A 17,303-nucleotide genomic window follows, 5' to 3' on the forward strand; every position below is an offset into this window, starting at 1 on the left:
ATAGGTAGGATGGAAGCAGAGGAGAAAAAACAGCTCACATGCTTACATATTTACAAGAGACTACAATTATTTCCTTTAGCACCATGTGCCAGGCCAGACTAGAATGTCAAGTCTTAACTCATCTTTCAAATTCCACCCATACGGCTGCTCTACCTCTCTGTTTTGCAGCAGTTTATTAGAAGGGTGATCTAATTATTTTATTAGAATCTTACTCTACAAGTGTCTGGTCTCAAGAATGTAGCTCTAGCACACCGAAGTCCTTTCTGTGTTACCTGGCTGGACTTCTCTAACCTGCCAGGAAGGACAAAAGGCTGGTTACACAAGAATGTGAATGCCACTTAATGCCACTGACCACACTAAAAAATGTTCAAATGGAAAGTTTGAGTCATGCATGTTTTGAATAATTTACAAAAATAATGGCAAAAGGCTGAAAATGGTGGGGTTTTGGGGTGTGTATGTGTGTGTATAATCAGAATTTCCACTTATTTTGATGACAAAGGCAATGTAAATGCTATGCAGATTAGCAAGACTGCTGTGGGCTGGGGGCTGTAGAACACTGATAGGAAGGGTGATCGCCTGGCCTAAACTATATCATGGGCCACAGGTGTCCATGGCTTAGGCCTGGTCCTACCTAGAGGCAGGGTGCTAGCCACATTGGTTCCTCTGGGGACTTACACGCAGGGGCCTATGCAGCTACTTGCCATTTCTCCTCTCTCCCATCCTTGTCCCTTCCCTGACTTCATGCCACTTCTCAACGGTGACACAGCTCCCTAGTCTTAGGAACAGAGGTGGCTTCCCCAGGGCTGGGAGGACAGCTACCTTCCAGCATGCTGACATGCATGGCATCATTGGCCTTCTTTGGGACACTAAGCATCACTTCCAGGCCATCCTTGAGCTCTCCTTTCCCTTCTTCACAGCAAGTTAAAAGTTCCTGGGAGAAAAAAAGTCCAGATACAATTAGGATCATGTCCCGCAGCTTCCCAACCCTCCCACTGCCTAACCTATCACGGAGATTATAGACCAGCTTCATTCTTTGTTATGGTTCCCTCTAAGCTATAATGAAAGTGGTGTGGGGTCAGAGGTTATCTCCAAAGAATTCAACCACTATTTTTCTCCCAGACTGAGCTTCCTCAACACAATCTAGTCCAAATTATCTCAACCCAATCCAGCTCCCAAATGGCTGTCACTGGACTGCTCTCCTCCTGGAGAAGGGACTACCCCAGCAAAGCATAGCAACAGAGGTGTGGTATTGTGGGATCACAACAAAGAGAACAAGGAGAAGAACTGAGCGAAGATAAAGAGTGGGCCACAGAACACACAGCATTCATACACCCCAGCAAGCCTGCTGCGGGCACTGCTGTTGTTTATGAGCCTCTACTGCTGAATGCAGATTTCTATTCTACCAGGAGCAACCTGAGGTTAGAGATATTATATGACATTCTGGAGTAATAAAATAATTTTAGAGCATACGGATCAGGAGTTCCCAACCTGAGGCCGATGGGTGGGATTCTAGACCAATTCATTGTCAAATAAACAAACTGATTAAGAGGGATGAAGTGATTTCTCCCTGGTTCTGAGTGGAGGCTGTGAGGGGCTTGACTCTCAGCCTTCTGAATCTACTCTATCTGCCTCTCGAGCTCTGTTTCCCCCATATCCTGCTCCTCCAGGAGCAGACCCTTTTTCCTTTACTTCTGGGGAAGCAGGGAGCAAACCTTGCTCTCTTACTTCTTCATTGGATACTCAGGCCTCCCTCTCCTCATAAAAAATACATAGTATCTGGATAATGGAGAAAAGATCACTTCCAATTATCTTGAGAATCACAAGACCATTTAGAGCATTTTTTTCCCCCAAACCAGAAGAATCATGGCTTTTCACTTTTCCTATCATGGTTACTGGTTCTTTCTCACTTTGAAACTGGGCAGAAAATGATTAAGCAATAGATCTGTAATTCATTTTCTCCCTAAGTGGGTAAGGGATGAGCAGTTGAGTAGGGGTGCACTTCTAAAAAAGACAGAAGTTCAAGAAGTTCACCAGATCAAATTTTTTAATATAAAAAGTTAATGACAGACCTCCTGACAAACTAATGGTACTTGCTAGCAGGAGAGACTTATCCATGAAATGCTTTTAAAAGGATGTATCTGATCTGTCTAGCCCACTTGTGGTAAACAAACCTGGAATCTATGTTTTTAGCAGCATGGCTCTCTGGAAAGTGTCACATAAGCTATGCAAATATCTAAGTAGAAAGTGAGTTAATTTCATGACCAAAAAGGCTCTTTTCAGGGTGGCAGCATGAGACATACATCATTTAGAGACTTGTATGTAAGTCTGGACCAGAGCTGACACTGCAAGAAAGACCTCAGAGCTGTTTTGGTGGTCCTGGACCATTCCCAAGTTCACCTCTGCCTTGGGATTTTAGTATCCTTGGAATTGTTAGTAAGCATTGCACTTGGTAAGATATCTAATTAGTGAGACTCTACTATAAAAATTTAATCCTAGGTGTTATCTTGGCTACATTCCCATAAGAACAAGGGAGGTCTGAGTGTCCAACAAATTGTTGTCTCATGTTTTGGGGAAGTAGAAGTGATCAGTTCTCAGCTTTGCCCTGGCTTCCTGTCAGGATAATATCATCATTGCTCAGAAAGTTGTATTTACTTCTGTCAGCCTGAAGTTCTCTGATTTTCCTGCCCCTTTGCTCATCTTAACCCTCCCAACCTTCTTCTTCTTCTTCTTCTTTTTTTTTTTTATTAAATCATAGCTGTGTACATTGATATTGTCATGGGGTACAGTCTGTTATTTTTATATATGATTTGAAATATTTTCATCAAACTGGTTAACATAGCCTTCATGTCATTTTCTTTAGTTATTGCGTTAAGACATTTATATTCTTCATTTAGAAAGATTCACATGTACCCTTAAAAGATGAACCCCAACCTTATTCTTATATATCATCGAAGGAAGCCCCGAGGCAGAACATAAGAAACAAAACAAGAAATATGCTTCAGTTTGCAATGGAACACATGAATTAGTTTATCCCCCAAAAGCAATTTAGCAAGTCTACCTATCAAGCAGAACCCATAAATTCTCCTTGGATCCTTGCTCTAGTTTATGATAAGGAAAAGACACCACATTTAATTTTGAGTCCTTTTGTAAAGCTGTAGCAGATTTACATGAATAATAGTGAGCATTCTAACTGACATAGAGTTTCTACTTTCATGCAACATTTAAAGTGCTCAAACCCAGAGGATACTGATAGTTAAATATCAATTTATTTGAAATAAAAATGACTTTCAGAAAATAAATCCTCTATTACTTATAATTAGTAAAAGCTCAGCAAACCACTTTTCTTTTGCTCAGTAGGCACTCTGCCACCAGCATATTTAAAAGAGGCAAAACTTATCTTCTTTAAAAAAAATGATTTTACAGCTTCTCCACCATTAAATCCCAACTACTTCACTTTTCCAGTTCTCAGTTACCTTACACAGACACCTCTTCCCAAAACACCTAGCTCCAGAACAAAGGTCCAGAGCTCACTTCTCCCTCCCTAAGCAAAACACATTCCTCACTTCCCTCCCTTGTCCAGGTCACATAATTAATCCTAGGGAGCTTCAGCCTCATGGGATGAAAAGGGAGAAGTGGAAAGCTATATTTCTCTTGAAATTACACCTTAATTAAGACACCTGGTAGTGTCTTTAGAGCATACGGATCTATGCACACCTGGTAGTGTGGATGGGTGAATCAGTATTGGTTTTTTTTCTCTTTTAATTCACAGCCCCATAAATTCCTGTAAAGGCTGTGGGATACATAAATGGAAAATCACAAAAATCAATTTTAGAAAGTCTGTTACCATAAGAAATAATGCTGAAGCATCAAGCATTAAATGCAATAGAGAAGGAGAAAATAATTACACACAGAAATCTGGGCTAAGGAGAATCTACTATAAGTCACCACAAAATTCAATGTCAACTTTCTGATAGTCAAAGGCAAAAAAGGGCCTAAGTGTCTGCGGTTTGAAGGTTGAAAGCATACCGGTTTTTCAGGAGAGAATTCGTCCCACTCACCCTGCCCTGAGACCTTATGAGAATTTCTATGAGTCTTCGTATAAGAAACTTCAAAAACAGAGAAGCAAAGTAGTCTGCCCACATAGCTGAGATGTCTGTACACCGTAATTCCTCACACCAGTCCTCAACAAAGGCTGAGGGCATGCTGCCCACCTGTCATCCTCTAAGCTTGTTCTGCAGGGTAGGAGGACTTGAGTTCTTGGAGATGGGAAAGGAGAAGGTTCATGGGAAGGGATGCTGCCCTGAGCCAGAGGTCAGAAGAGATGACCAGGGCACAGGCTGCTGCACCCTCCCCTCATAGTGCTCTTACAACTCTTGTCACAGAACCAGGAATGGGGGGCTCACTCCAGTGTGACTAGAACCATAGATTTGAAATTTGATGGTTTTCAGGTTCAGCGAAGCTAGAATATGCAAGATTCTGCATCTCTAAGCATGAGCTAAATTTCATCAGATTTCTTTGAAACTATACTGTGCACTTACCACATAACCCCCACTATCCTTTAACTCTTTGTGTCAGAGGAACAACCAGAAAAATATTCCAAGTGAGCGAAAATACCACCCTTTAGACCCCTACACTTTAGGAATTAATATAGATGGGAGTGATATCTAACTACCTATGTCAATTTCCCAGGCTTTCTGGATAAATGTCATATTTTCAGAGTATCCAATGTCTTCTTATATAAGAAGGATTGACCCAAATGACTTAGTGTTTTACATAATTTGGTTATTTAACTTTTAAAAAAGGATTTTTGGAAAAGAATCCAAATCTCCTGGTTGGAAGGAAAACCCCTAACATATGGGATCCTGCAGACACAAGAGCATCACAGTATTTTAATATCCACTTTTGGACTATTTCCCCTCCAAAACCTCACAGTCTTGACAAACACAGAGATTATGGCAATGGTGGGTACCACACTGGCCTCTACTACCCATGTGAACTGCCACTGCCCTTAGGACCCTGACCTCTGATTCCACCAAAAGTTGGGGATACCAGGAGGAAACTACTTCAGGAAGGAGGGACAGGAAAGCCTCAAAAAGCCAGCCAGTGCCTATGGTGGCAATTGCTAAAAGTTGTGTACTGGTGTGTAAATGTGAAAACAGTCACAACTTATTGCTGCTTTCATTTCTCCTCCTCCTGCCCCACACAAGCATCTGGAATTCCATGGGAGAGGGTGGCTCCTCTCTAAAGTTCTGTTTCAGAAAGAAGAAAGGACCCCACGTTAAGGGGAAAGCTGGGACTTGCTTTGCCTGAGTAGTAGTGCAGTGGAGGGTGGCACAGAGGGCGGCGGGGGTACCTTCAGGAGCAGCTGGTACTTGGTGATCCTCTGGACTGGCTTAATTAGGTAGGAAGAGATGGAGTTGGCCAGACCGTGCCGCTGCTGTATCTCCTACAGGGATGAGAACAAGGTGGGATTAGACATGGAAGAGTGTGTGCATGTGTCTGTTCTTGGAGTAGGTGGGCAGCGGTAACAAGGGAGAAGAAAAGAGAAAAATGTAGACAATTATGGGGAAATATTCTGGGATAGGGAGAAGGGAGTAGTAAGAGAAACAAGACAGCTCAAGATACACACACACACGTAGAGAAAGAGAATAGCAGAGATGGCAAAGAGAGAGATTTTAGGGAAGAAGGTGGTTTTATGAAGCAGAAATAGAAACTGAGCAAAAATTGAGGAAGATAAAGGTAGAAAAGAGAGTGATAAGGCAAACAGCAGATAGAATGGAAAAGGAGAAGTGAAGAAGTAGGACTGAAGGAAATAACTCCCTAAATGGGGGAAATAAAAGAGGGAAGATGAGAGTAAAGGAAGGCAGAGAACGAGGCTCTGATTTCTATTTTGACAACTCCTGATGACTTTTTCTGTCTTCAGTCTCCTTACAATAGCACAAGGACATATATCTTTTACCATCCCTTCTTTAAATTTAACACATCTCAACATAGGGTCATCACATTATTTCTTATACATTTTTCAGTATGATTAATGGCATCTCCCCTATTCTTCAGGTCTCCTGAGTTGGAAACCACGGAGTCATTTTAGTCATTTCCCCAGTTTTCCCTGCTGACAAATCACTCCCGTCCATTTCCATGGACATCACCCTCATCCCTCAGGCCCAGGCTAAGGTCATGGCCTCCAACTGCTATTTGCACCTCTAATCTCACCATTAAATCCACTCTCCACCTACCTCCAAAATGATCTTCTACTCCCTAATGTCTACAGGTTATAAAGGCCATAGAAAGATACATATTTTGTCCCCGACTTCAAAAATCTCACAGTCTAGCTAAAACTACCCAACATGCATATAAACTAGAGAACAAAGGACTCTGGAGGATATGTTCCAGCCAATGAGAACTAAAGAGATTGCTGCAGCTGGAGTGGTCAACATGGTTAGCAGAGATAAAGCCTCACCTGGGCTTAGAGCAGGCATCCTCAAACTATAGCCACATGCAGCCCACGTAGGACATTTAGCCTGCCAGGTGTTTTTGCCACCACTGCCCGTGCTGCTTAGCAGTTGACTTGTCCCAGGACCTGCAGTCCGGCCCTCCAATGGTCTGAGGACAGTGAACTGGCCCCCTGTTTAAAAAGTTTGAGGACCCCTGGCTTAGAGGCTAGGCAGGGTTGCTTAAATAGAAAGCTGGAGGAATGACCCTCTCTACAGGGAAAAGATCAAACCTAAAAGCTGTAGGCTGAAATAATTGCTGTGTGTGTTCTAGATGATGATGAGGACCAGGCCTGAATGGTACAGAAGATACACACTTAGGTTCTGTAAGAAGCACAAAACAGAGCTGGATATAAAAGATTAGTTAGGTCATTGATAGGGTTGAGTTAGAAAAAGGAATTATGATTTGATGGTAAGTTTTATGGTAAGGTATTATAGATCTTAAGGAAAGAACTATGTGGGTGAAAGCAATGTTTCAGAAAGAGTAATGGACCTGATAGTAACATAGTGGGTGGAAATAGAGAAAGGGGGGCAAGCTAGGGAGTTATTGCAAAAGCCCAGGTGTGCAGACATAAAGTTGCCACATGATCTACCATCCCACTTGTAGGTATATGAAATAAAAATATATGTCTATGTCTATGAACTGATGAATGGAAAAACAAAATGCAGTTACCCACACAATGGAATATTACTTGGCCATAAAAAATTAGAGATGCACAAAACAACATAGATCAACTCTGAAAACATTACGTAAGTGAAATAAGCCAGTGACACAAGGCCATGTGCTGCATGGTTCCATTTTAATGAAGTGTGCAGACCAGACACATCTATAGAGATAGGAAATAGGTCAGGGGTTGCTTAGGGCTGGCATTTGGAGTGTAAAAGTCAAAGGATGCGAGGTCACTTTTTGAGGTGATGAAAATGCCCTAAAATTGGCTGTAGGGATGGTTGCACATGTCTGTGAACATACTAAAAACCACTGAATTAAATAAATGAGTGAATTGTAGTGGAATTATATTTCAATGAAGCAGCTTTTTTTTTTAAGTTTAGGTGTGCAATTAGGGGCTTGCTCTAAGCTAGACTTAGTGAGAATAAAGCATTGTGAGGGATACAAGAAATATTTTAAAGTTAGACTAGATAGGACTTGCAATAAAGAAGAATGAAAGAGAGAGAACAATAATAATAAATTATTCCTTTCCAACTGACAATCCCAGAAACTAGTAATTTTCTCACTTACTTGCCTCTTCCCTGGAGGTCTGTAGTTATAAGACTAGCTCAATGGTGATAAGCAGAACTGTGTTGGTGGCTCTGCTCTCTGGACAACTGACCCTTGTGAGTGTATTTTGAGGGCTTTGGTAAAAGAGCACAGGCAATGATGTACCTTTGAAACTCTTATCTGATAGGACACCCAGCTCTGGGAAGGCCGCATATGGAGCAGCAAGGAGGGGGCTGCCCCGGAGGCTTCATCAGCCACACCAAGCTTAGACATCACACCTATGCTGTTATACACTGAGTTCAAAAATTCTGTATCATGTGACTGTGTGGGCCTTTCCAGTAATTTAATTTTGTCTTTTCTTTTTATGGTAATAGATAGCAAGAGATGCCTTTATTAAGGGTTTATCTCTTATAGAGTGAGGGCCTAAAGCAGATGGTTCCTAAGGATAGAACTTAGGGAAACCTTTCTGATGGAATGGAAATAAACCACAAATATTATTCTTTGTAGAGAGTTTTGGGAGTCTGGCGTTTACTATTCCCCCTCCACACCTCTAGGCTAGACTCAATGAACTGGTTTTCCGGCTTCCCTGGGTCTTCCCAACTAATGCAGAGGCTCACTTGGCATTACTTTCCAAATGGGAGTAGGGTAGAAAATTTGGGGTATATCTGACGCATTAGAAATTGGTTACAAACACGGATGTGAAGCATACAGGACTAGAGGAAAATGTAGCTTAGGGCCCCGCATTGATACTGTGAAACATGAGGCCAAGTGTACCATCAGGCCTCAAGGGGCTGGCAGGTATAACAGAAAGGTACATTGTTAACCCGCCAAAAGGCAAATAGTTACAAATGCTTTAACAGAGACACAAAGTACAATGCATGGAAACAGAAAGGGAAGGATTGATGTAGGAAGCAGCATTTGACCTTTAAAGAACAGGAAGAATTTTAAAGAGTTTGTGTGGTGTGTGGAGGAGACACAATCAAACCATCCTAGGCAGAAAGAAAGGTGTGAGCAAAGATGAGGAAGCAGAAGAATCTGAGGCATGCTCAGAGCACAGGACAAGTGAGTGTCAGGAAAATCCTAAGATAGGGCACAGTGCATTAAAATTTCCCAAAGACCCTCTAGACACTGCTGATGACTAATCAACCAGAAGCAACTAAAGGGGAAAACATTAACAATAAAAAATAATGGTATGATAAAGCAAACCAACATGATATCCAAAAAATTCTGATACCAGGTTAGAGAAAAACTTTTCTTTGGTCCTTTGTTTTAACAAATTGAACCTGAGAAATTTCAGTTTGGGACACACATGATCATTTCCATATTAACACTTTATTAAAGAAAAATCATGCACATATTTTCCTTGTCTGGTATCTTCCTACTCAAATGTCATTTCTTTACTGAGCAACAAGACCTTTGCAGAAATATTTCTGTTATGGCAGTGTCAGACTAGAAAAGAGAGGTTTATTTTGTAAACTAGAGGAATCATGTTTTAATATCTGTGTATTTTCCAGGGGACCCAGCACACTATATTGCAAACAGTAGACATCCAAATATTTATGAAAGAAAGTAAAACAGGTAGGCAGAAAGATAGACTGATACTCTTCAAAGGGTTCTGAATTTCAAGTTTCTGGCCCTTCCCATATGACTACCGGAATGGTCATCACTGCTACAGTCTGTCTCTCATGGTACTTTTGTTTCCTAATTTCACCTTTCCATCTTGTTTATCTCTTGAATCCTGCAGTGAGCCATTTGATTTTGTTGTCTACTTATTTTATAGCCAATAGGTCACTCTCTTTGGGACCAGCACTAAATAGGTTTATCACATTATTAACTAATAGGATTGTGTCCTCACTCAAAACCAAAGGATCTGACCAGGCATACCAGCCCCACTCTCTTCATGGCTTCCATTAGAGGCACAGGTGCTCAGTGCTGGCTGCATGACACCCTCACCAGAAACTTTAAAAAATCCTGATGCCTGGGCCATACACAGGTCAATCACATCAGGATCTCAGGTATGTGACTCAAGAATCAGTATTTTTTTAAAGCTCCTCCAGGTGATTCCAATGTGTGGCAAGATTGAAACTGATGCATTAAAGAAGTGATTCTCAAACTTGAGTGGGCACTGGAGTCACCCAGAGGTCTCCTTAAAACTCAGATCATCGGGCTCCAGTTCAGAGATTTTGATCCAACAGATCTGAAGTGGTGTCCAAGAATTTGCATTTCTAATAAGCTCTCAAGTGATGCTACCATGGCTGATCTGAGGATTGTGCTTAGAGAACCATGACATTTGTGGGAGCTGTGCATGAAGCAGAAGTGAAACATCACGATCAAAAGCTGTATCATAGTGGCCTCCTCCAGCATGAGATTTATGGCTAGCGAGATTTAGCACTGAGGTGTGGAGACAAATATGCCTTGTCCAAAATCACAGCAGCTTAGATGGGATGGAGTATATTAAATGACAAACATTGTTTTTGTTTTTCTCCACGCTTTACCTATGAGATAAAGGTTTAGCATTGCCAGTAACAAACAAACAAACAAAAAAACAGGAAAGCTGAATACCCATTACTGGAAAGCAGAGAAGCATTTCCACCTGCCCAGTAATTACTCAAGAATGGAAAACCACAGCTTACATCAAAGAAGGTGCCCGCATGCTCCAGGATAAGCTGGTTGGAATCAGGCTTGTTTTTACAGTAGGTGACATACATCTGAAATTTGTCTGCCTAAAAAGAACAAAGATAATAATAGTTAAGCAACCATTAGTTGCTCCCCTCTGTCCACTGTGCTGAAGGGCCTGGCAAAGGCTGTACAGTTAAACCTCAGATTTCAGTGCCTAGATGTTCTGTACAAATGTGCTATGCTCATTTAGACCCATCATCCCCTAATAGATTTGGCATAGTTTTCCTCCTATCAGCAGGGAAAACTTGCTGAAAGTGAGCTTGTTTTAATACTAGTCTGTGCTAGAAAGAATTAGAAAAATCAACTCATATATCCTAATGAATTCTGAACAAAATTTATTTAGAGATTATCCCCTTTATTGGATTATCTACCATTGTACTCCCCATCTTGAGAAAGGGAAGCATTTGTTCTACATATGAAAACACAAAATGGAAATAAAGTATGATCTCAGAGATAGATCTGTTTGTTCTCGCCATGTCCCTATTGGAGAGAACCTGAGAGGGAAATGTCAAGCAACTATGTCGTCATCCAACTTCCTTGCAGCAATGAAGAGGGAAAAAGAAAGCACAGTGACCTCTTGGGGCACAGCAGAGTCTGAACAATGATTCCCAATCAGATTTTTTAGTTCAAGGCAAGAGTCCTTATGGCTGGGTGAAAATTCATTTCTTATTTCTCTCAAGACTCTCTGGATTAGTATTATATACCCTTTTACTGGGAAAGGTGTAAGTATTTTGGCCACCAAGTACTTCTCTTATTGGTGATATGCTGCCCATCTCGGTGCCTTTGGAAATCTGAGATGACGTCCTCTTCTGAGAGAGCAGCCTAAATGTGTTCATTACAGCAGGTTTCATTCATGCTAGCCATGTTCTAAGCAGTTTACATATGTTAGCTCATTTGATATTCATGAGAGCCCTGCACAGTGGGGTCTATTATTTTCCCCATCCTAGAGATTAGAAAACTGTGGCACAGATTGGTAAGTGATTTAAATTCCCACAGTTAGCAGGCGGCAGAGCTGAGGCAATCTGATTTCAGGCTTCTTGGTCATAGCCATTGCCTTTTAATACATTACAAATAACTCTTTCTATCCATTATGCCTACACTACACTCATATATAATATTGAGATTATGAGATTTAAGAAAGCCACTTTGGGATAATTTTTGGTCAAAGGTACATATTTTATCCAATTACCAAAGGTTTTCTGAAACCAATTTTAGGACCTATATATGACCTAGGAGGTTATTCATCATCTGTAGGAGATGAAGACAAATCACTATTGTGAATGTAAAGAAAATCCACAAATTGAATAAAACAAGATGCAAAAAACCTATCTTGTTAATATTGTTTTTCTCTACAGTGGCTGTGCAAGGTATCATAAATTATTTGTCAACATTAATATAAACTATGCATTGGCTCATATATGGTAGAACACATTTTAGAACAAAATAAGATGGTTGTCTGAGACTTTCTGAAGAAATAAGAGTATGCTTGAAAGCAAACATTAAGATTTCATGAAAAGAAAGCCTGTCTGGGAGTCAGGTCTTGAGTTGTGGGGCCTGGGTGTGATATTTATTACATGTCAGTGAACTGTTCCCATCTTTAAAATCTAAAACATAAACATATTCCTGCCTATTCCACTGGGCTCTTGAGAACATGAACTCTGTGAATCATGAAGACATTCTGAAAACTAATTAGCCCTTTTTGAGTGAAAGTTATAATCAGGTAATTATTAAATAATAGGATTCTTTTTTTTTTGAGACAGAGTCTCACTTTCTTGGCCCTGGTAGGGTGTCATGGTGTCACAGCTCACAGCAACCTCAAACTCTTGGGCTCAAGTGATTCTCTTACGTCAGCCTCCCAAGCAGCACCTGCCACAACACCTGGTTATTTTTAGAGACAGGGGCCTCACTCTTGCTGAGGCTGGTCTCAAACTCTGGACATCAGGCAATCCACCCACCTCAGCCTCCCAGAGTGCTAGGATTACAGGTGTGAGCCACGTGCCCAGCCTAAATAGAATTTTTAATCCTGGGGAAGACTTTCCATATTTCATTGCACTCAGTATCCTAAATGGACTTTCCTTGAGATTGTTGTGGTCACATACTGTATGTGGGTGAGCTTGAGCTCAGAATAACATGGAGTGGAGATGCTAATGAAGCTTAGTATTTTGGAACATCCAGCCCATTTACTTGGGCCGTGACCACAGCACCAAGAGGATGACTAGGATATTCATCTCATAGGTCAGAACTGGGATGGATACCCAAGGAGTATGCTCTTCTTCATTAAGAAAAAACATGTAACCAATGATTATGTGGCTTCCTAAACCTCTAATTCCTCAAAACACACACTATAAAAATACTTCCTGGTATTTTACTACCAGAGGAATAACTGGTATTACTCTACCAAGGGTGGTAGTCTTGTTTCACTCTCCTGTTCTCATAATTTTAGAAAGTTCTTCACAGAGAGCTTAAGATGGAGCCTGGACACAACGTCTAAGAACTTTTCCCAAGGAGAGCTCTGCTCTCAGGCCTACGCACAGCCCCTCTCTACAGCCCCTGGCCCTGTGTGAGACTGGCAGTGACCCCAATCCTCAGGTCAGGCACAGACGAATGGTGCCATGGGCACTCCTGGAAGCATGAACAGCGTGAGAAGAATTTCAGGCTGGTTACCCAGGTCACAAAGCAGTGTCCCACATCCTCAGGCAGCTGCTCATACTTCTCCAGCTCTTTGAGGAAGATGCTACAAGGAGAGAGAAAGGCCGACTCAGACAACTGTGCACAATTGACCCACCTTCCAAGGATCTTACCAAGGCCAACACTGCATAAACTCAATTATTTACACCCAGATTCTCCACTGTCTAAGTGATACTGGTGAGGTACAGTTTTTAATACATCAGAACTTCATTAAAATGCACATTAATTGATTAACCAGTGCTACTTAGAACAATGTTCTTTTCCTCAGGGATTCATACTTTTGGGGGTAAAAATAAATATCGAAATATTGTACTTGTGTTTGACCTTTTATTTTATTAGCAGCTATGAATCTACTTTCTTATACAAGTAATCTGAACACATCATAAATATTCTTTTAAATATTGATATAAAAACCCAACAAAACCCAATATCACCTGTGATCTCAGAGATAAAGTGGGAAAATGAATCCTACACTGACCTCTTGCTAAATCCTAGTTGCCTTCTTCTGCCAATAGCTAGTTTACACTAGAAACCATGAGTTCAACTTAATGTTTTATAACACAGACACCATTAGGAAAGGAAATTTAATGGAGGAAGAAGTCACAATATATTCAAAAACTGAACTGAGTTGCCAGTGAATTATCTGCCAGTGTAATATCTGTGCCATGGTTTCTTTCCATGTTAATAATTACACTTGCTTCCAATTAATGCATCAAATAATGGGTTCAGAGAATATAAGTTCTAACAGGCCAGCATTATTAGAATGGAATTTGTTTTTTGAAAAAAACTGCAAAATATTTTTCAAATAAAAATTAAATATGAGGCTTTGGAGATATATACTGATGGAAATGGAAAATGTTATAATTTGTATAAAGAGCAATTTAAAAGTATCTATCAAAATCATAAATATATTTCTGACTGTAATTTTAATTTCCCTATAGTTATATCTATATGTATAAAATGACATAATATACCTGAGTATTAATGATGACACTGTTAATAATAGCAAAAGATGGTCTGTAGAGAAAAAAAGTATTTAAACGATGATATATGCACATAACTGAATGCTATGCTGTTAGCTATAACAAAATGACAAAGCTTTCTACATTTTCACATGGAAGAACTGCAGGACAAGCTAAGTTGAAAAAGAAAGATGCACAAGAATGTATTTAATATGTTACCTTGTCTAAGTAGGAAATATATGTTCTTATTTTTGGCCCAAGAAACTAACAGAAGTCATTATTATAGGAAACCAGGAAAAGGAACAGGGTGAAGGACAGTGGTGGAAGAGACTTCTCAATGTTTACTTTTCTATTTAATTTTGGTTTTAAAATCACATGAATCCATTACCTTAAAAAAACAGATTAAAAGATACAAAGTGGTTCTGCATTATCCCACTACTTACCTCTACCCAAGGAAAAAATTAAATTTTATTTTTATTGTACTTTATCTGGCTCTTATTGTCCACACATTTTGGTAGTATCTTATAATTAATTATAAGTGGTTATGAATTTCAATATATGAGCACATATGTATTACATGTGTTCTTTCTTCAATAATATAAAAAGACACTGATTTGGAGTTTTAAAAATATACATGTATGTGCAATTAAAAATATTTGGTAAGACATTTGTAAAGCAAAAAATGCTAATAATGATTAGTGGAATCATAGATGACAGTTTCTTTGTTCATCTGCAATTTAAATTTTTTCCACAATAAATGGGCATTGCTTTAGTAATAAGAAAAAAGTCATTTAAAAAATTTTGGGGCTCAGCGCCTATAGCTCAACCGGCTAAGGCGCCAGCCATGTACACCTAAGGTGGTGGGTTCGAATCCCCAGCCCGGACCCGCCAAACAACAATGATGGCTGCAACCAAAAAATAGCCGGGCGTTGTGGTGGGCGCCTGTGGTCCCAGCTACTTGGGAGGCGGAGGCAGGAGACTCGCTTGAGTCCAGGAGTTGGAGGTTGCTGTGAGCTGTAATGCCACGGCACTCTGCCCAGGGGGACAGCTTGAGGCTCTGTCTCAAAAAAAAAAAAAAAATTGGGGGGAACTCCTGGTAATACCCATATGGCAATCATCATCTTTCCCCTTACATGTGAGAATTTCAGAGTATGTGGACTGAATTGTGGAGCAGGGGTAATTATAATACAATTTGAATTTTAGAAATGCAAATATAAAGTGCTCAGAATCAATATTGTATCATATTTATTACTACTTTTCAAAAGATAATAGGTGACACATTTAATGTAATCAGTATTTAATGTGACTTCTAAAATATAAATAGGAAAATATATTATATTATGTTATAATTGAGGCTCAAACTTAGTTCAAGAACCAAAGAGAAACATACTCTTCTGTTGCAAAAAGAAGCAATCTGGTTTATCACTACACACACACACACCTCTGCATACATACAAGTTGTTTATATGTAAATATATTATTTTTTAATTTTGGAATTGAATTCTTTTTGTTAACACATTTATCATATGGCCCTTTATCACAAAGAACACTCTAAAATATAATGTATGATGTCTTCAGAAGGTGCTGATATATTCTTCATGTGGTTATTTCTTATTTTGGCCTTTGATATAAATCACAGTGAAGAATGAATGGAAATCCATCCCTGAGCCATGTATTATAAGACACAGTTACTTCATTAGGAAGATGCTTCCCTTTGGTGGACTGAACAGAGCCTGAGGAGGGGGTGGTGGAATGACTTAGCAAGTGGGGGAAGAAAATCTGATGAGCTATTCTAGGACAAGTCCTGGTGAAAGAAAATGAGGTGTTTTAAAGAAAGGAGAACCTAGAAGGAAAAGAGACCATGGGTGAGAGAGAGGGAAGAAAAGTGAGAACATATAAGCCCTGGGAACCCAGGATAATGCTCTCAGCTTGTAGGAAGCCCTCACATCTCCGTCGTCAGGATCTCCTTACCCAGGACTATTGTTATCCTCACTCCAGTCCTCTAAATTCTGCAGTATGTTCGCCCTTCTCCCTTAAGGGTAGTCAAAGAAATGGTAAAAAAAAAAAAAAGAAAAAAAAAAAGACTGGATCAGGAATTCCACACAGGATATAAAATTGTATCTTTGTTTCAGAAATTACAAGTACACTCAGGATAACTCAGGGAGAGTTTCCCTCTTTCCTTGACTTGTGACCCACAGTTAGAATGGTCTTTTAAGGTTAATGTCAAACAGTGGTAATTACACATACAAAGTTGATAATTGATCCAGTTAAAGACAATGCTAACAATTTTATTAAAAATCCAACTAAATTAAATAGAGCAATACTCTGATTGTGGTGATAGCAGCTACCAAAAAACCTATGGAAAGAATTCAATTTGAAAATTCTCGGGAGACAAAAATACTATAACCAGGATTAAATGCATAGCATATGATTCCTATGACTGAAAGAAAACACATCATTTTCTTTCACCAGTCCTTGATGCCTTTCTGTAAAATGGAAGGTTTTAACAGCAGCCATCCCTGGCTCACCCTTACTGATCCCAAGTCTTCTACAACCAGGCACAAGTTAAAGAACTAGAGTTTACTCTTGGTCACAGTTGGGACGGAGTCTTCCAAAGCCTCATTTTCCTCATCTTTAAATAAGCACTTCATAGGTGGTTGGGAGGATTTAATGAATCCATGGATAGAAAGAATCCAACCCAGTGCCTGGCAGACAGTAGATACTAAAGAAAAAGTAGTTATTTAGGATCAGTGTTTCTCCATCTTTATAAAGTATTAAGTATTATTCTCTCTGATAAACATACATATCTCACACTCTTCCCCACTCCTGGAGGCTTATATGCAGGGAACTCTCCCATGAAGCCCTTGTTGAGAATTCTATAGCAGATTACCTTCCCCTAAGTCACATCTTGGGAGAAGCTTGAGTGTTATGCCAAAAAAAAAAAAAAAAAAAAAATGGATTCCAAGGTTGCCTGTCTTTAAGTTTGGAAATGTTGGGCTAAGCTGGTTTCTTTACTAAAGGACTGTACTTCTCTGAAGTAGATAAATTATGCAGTGTTTCCCAAACTTCTCTGACTATAACATTTTTGTTTTGTTTTGTTTTTAGAGACAGAATCTCATTTTGTCACCCTGGGTAGAGTGCCATGGCATCACAGCTCACAGCAACCTCCAACTCTTGGGCTTAGGCGATTCTCTTGCCTCAGCCTGCCAAGTAGCTAGGACTAAAGGCGCTTGCCACAACACCCAGCTATTTTTTTGTTGCAGTTTG

The 17,303-nt window shown here is 39.9% G+C and overlaps 1 protein-coding gene across 1 annotated transcript in view; it reads right to left on the reverse strand.

Moving 5' to 3' along the window:
- LOC100954950 (kalirin RhoGEF kinase) overlaps positions 1-17,303 on the reverse strand; it is a 512,376-nt gene that overhangs the window by 31,270 nt on the left and 463,803 nt on the right. The window contains exons 26-29 of the mRNA XM_023516322.1: positions 13,051-13,120; positions 10,341-10,430; positions 5,354-5,446; positions 820-931 (exon numbers count right to left, since the gene is read on the reverse strand). Coding sequence (XP_023372090.1) covers positions 820-931; positions 5,354-5,446; positions 10,341-10,430; positions 13,051-13,120 — 365 coding nt within the window. The remainder of the gene's footprint in view (positions 1-819; positions 932-5,353; positions 5,447-10,340; positions 10,431-13,050; positions 13,121-17,303) is intronic.

This window comes from Otolemur garnettii, unplaced genomic scaffold (genome assembly GCF_000181295.1).
Source record: "Otolemur garnettii isolate 467f Iridium unplaced genomic scaffold, OtoGar3 scaffold00089, whole genome shotgun sequence".
Classification (NCBI taxonomy): Eukaryota; Metazoa; Chordata; class Mammalia; order Primates; family Galagidae; genus Otolemur; species Otolemur garnettii.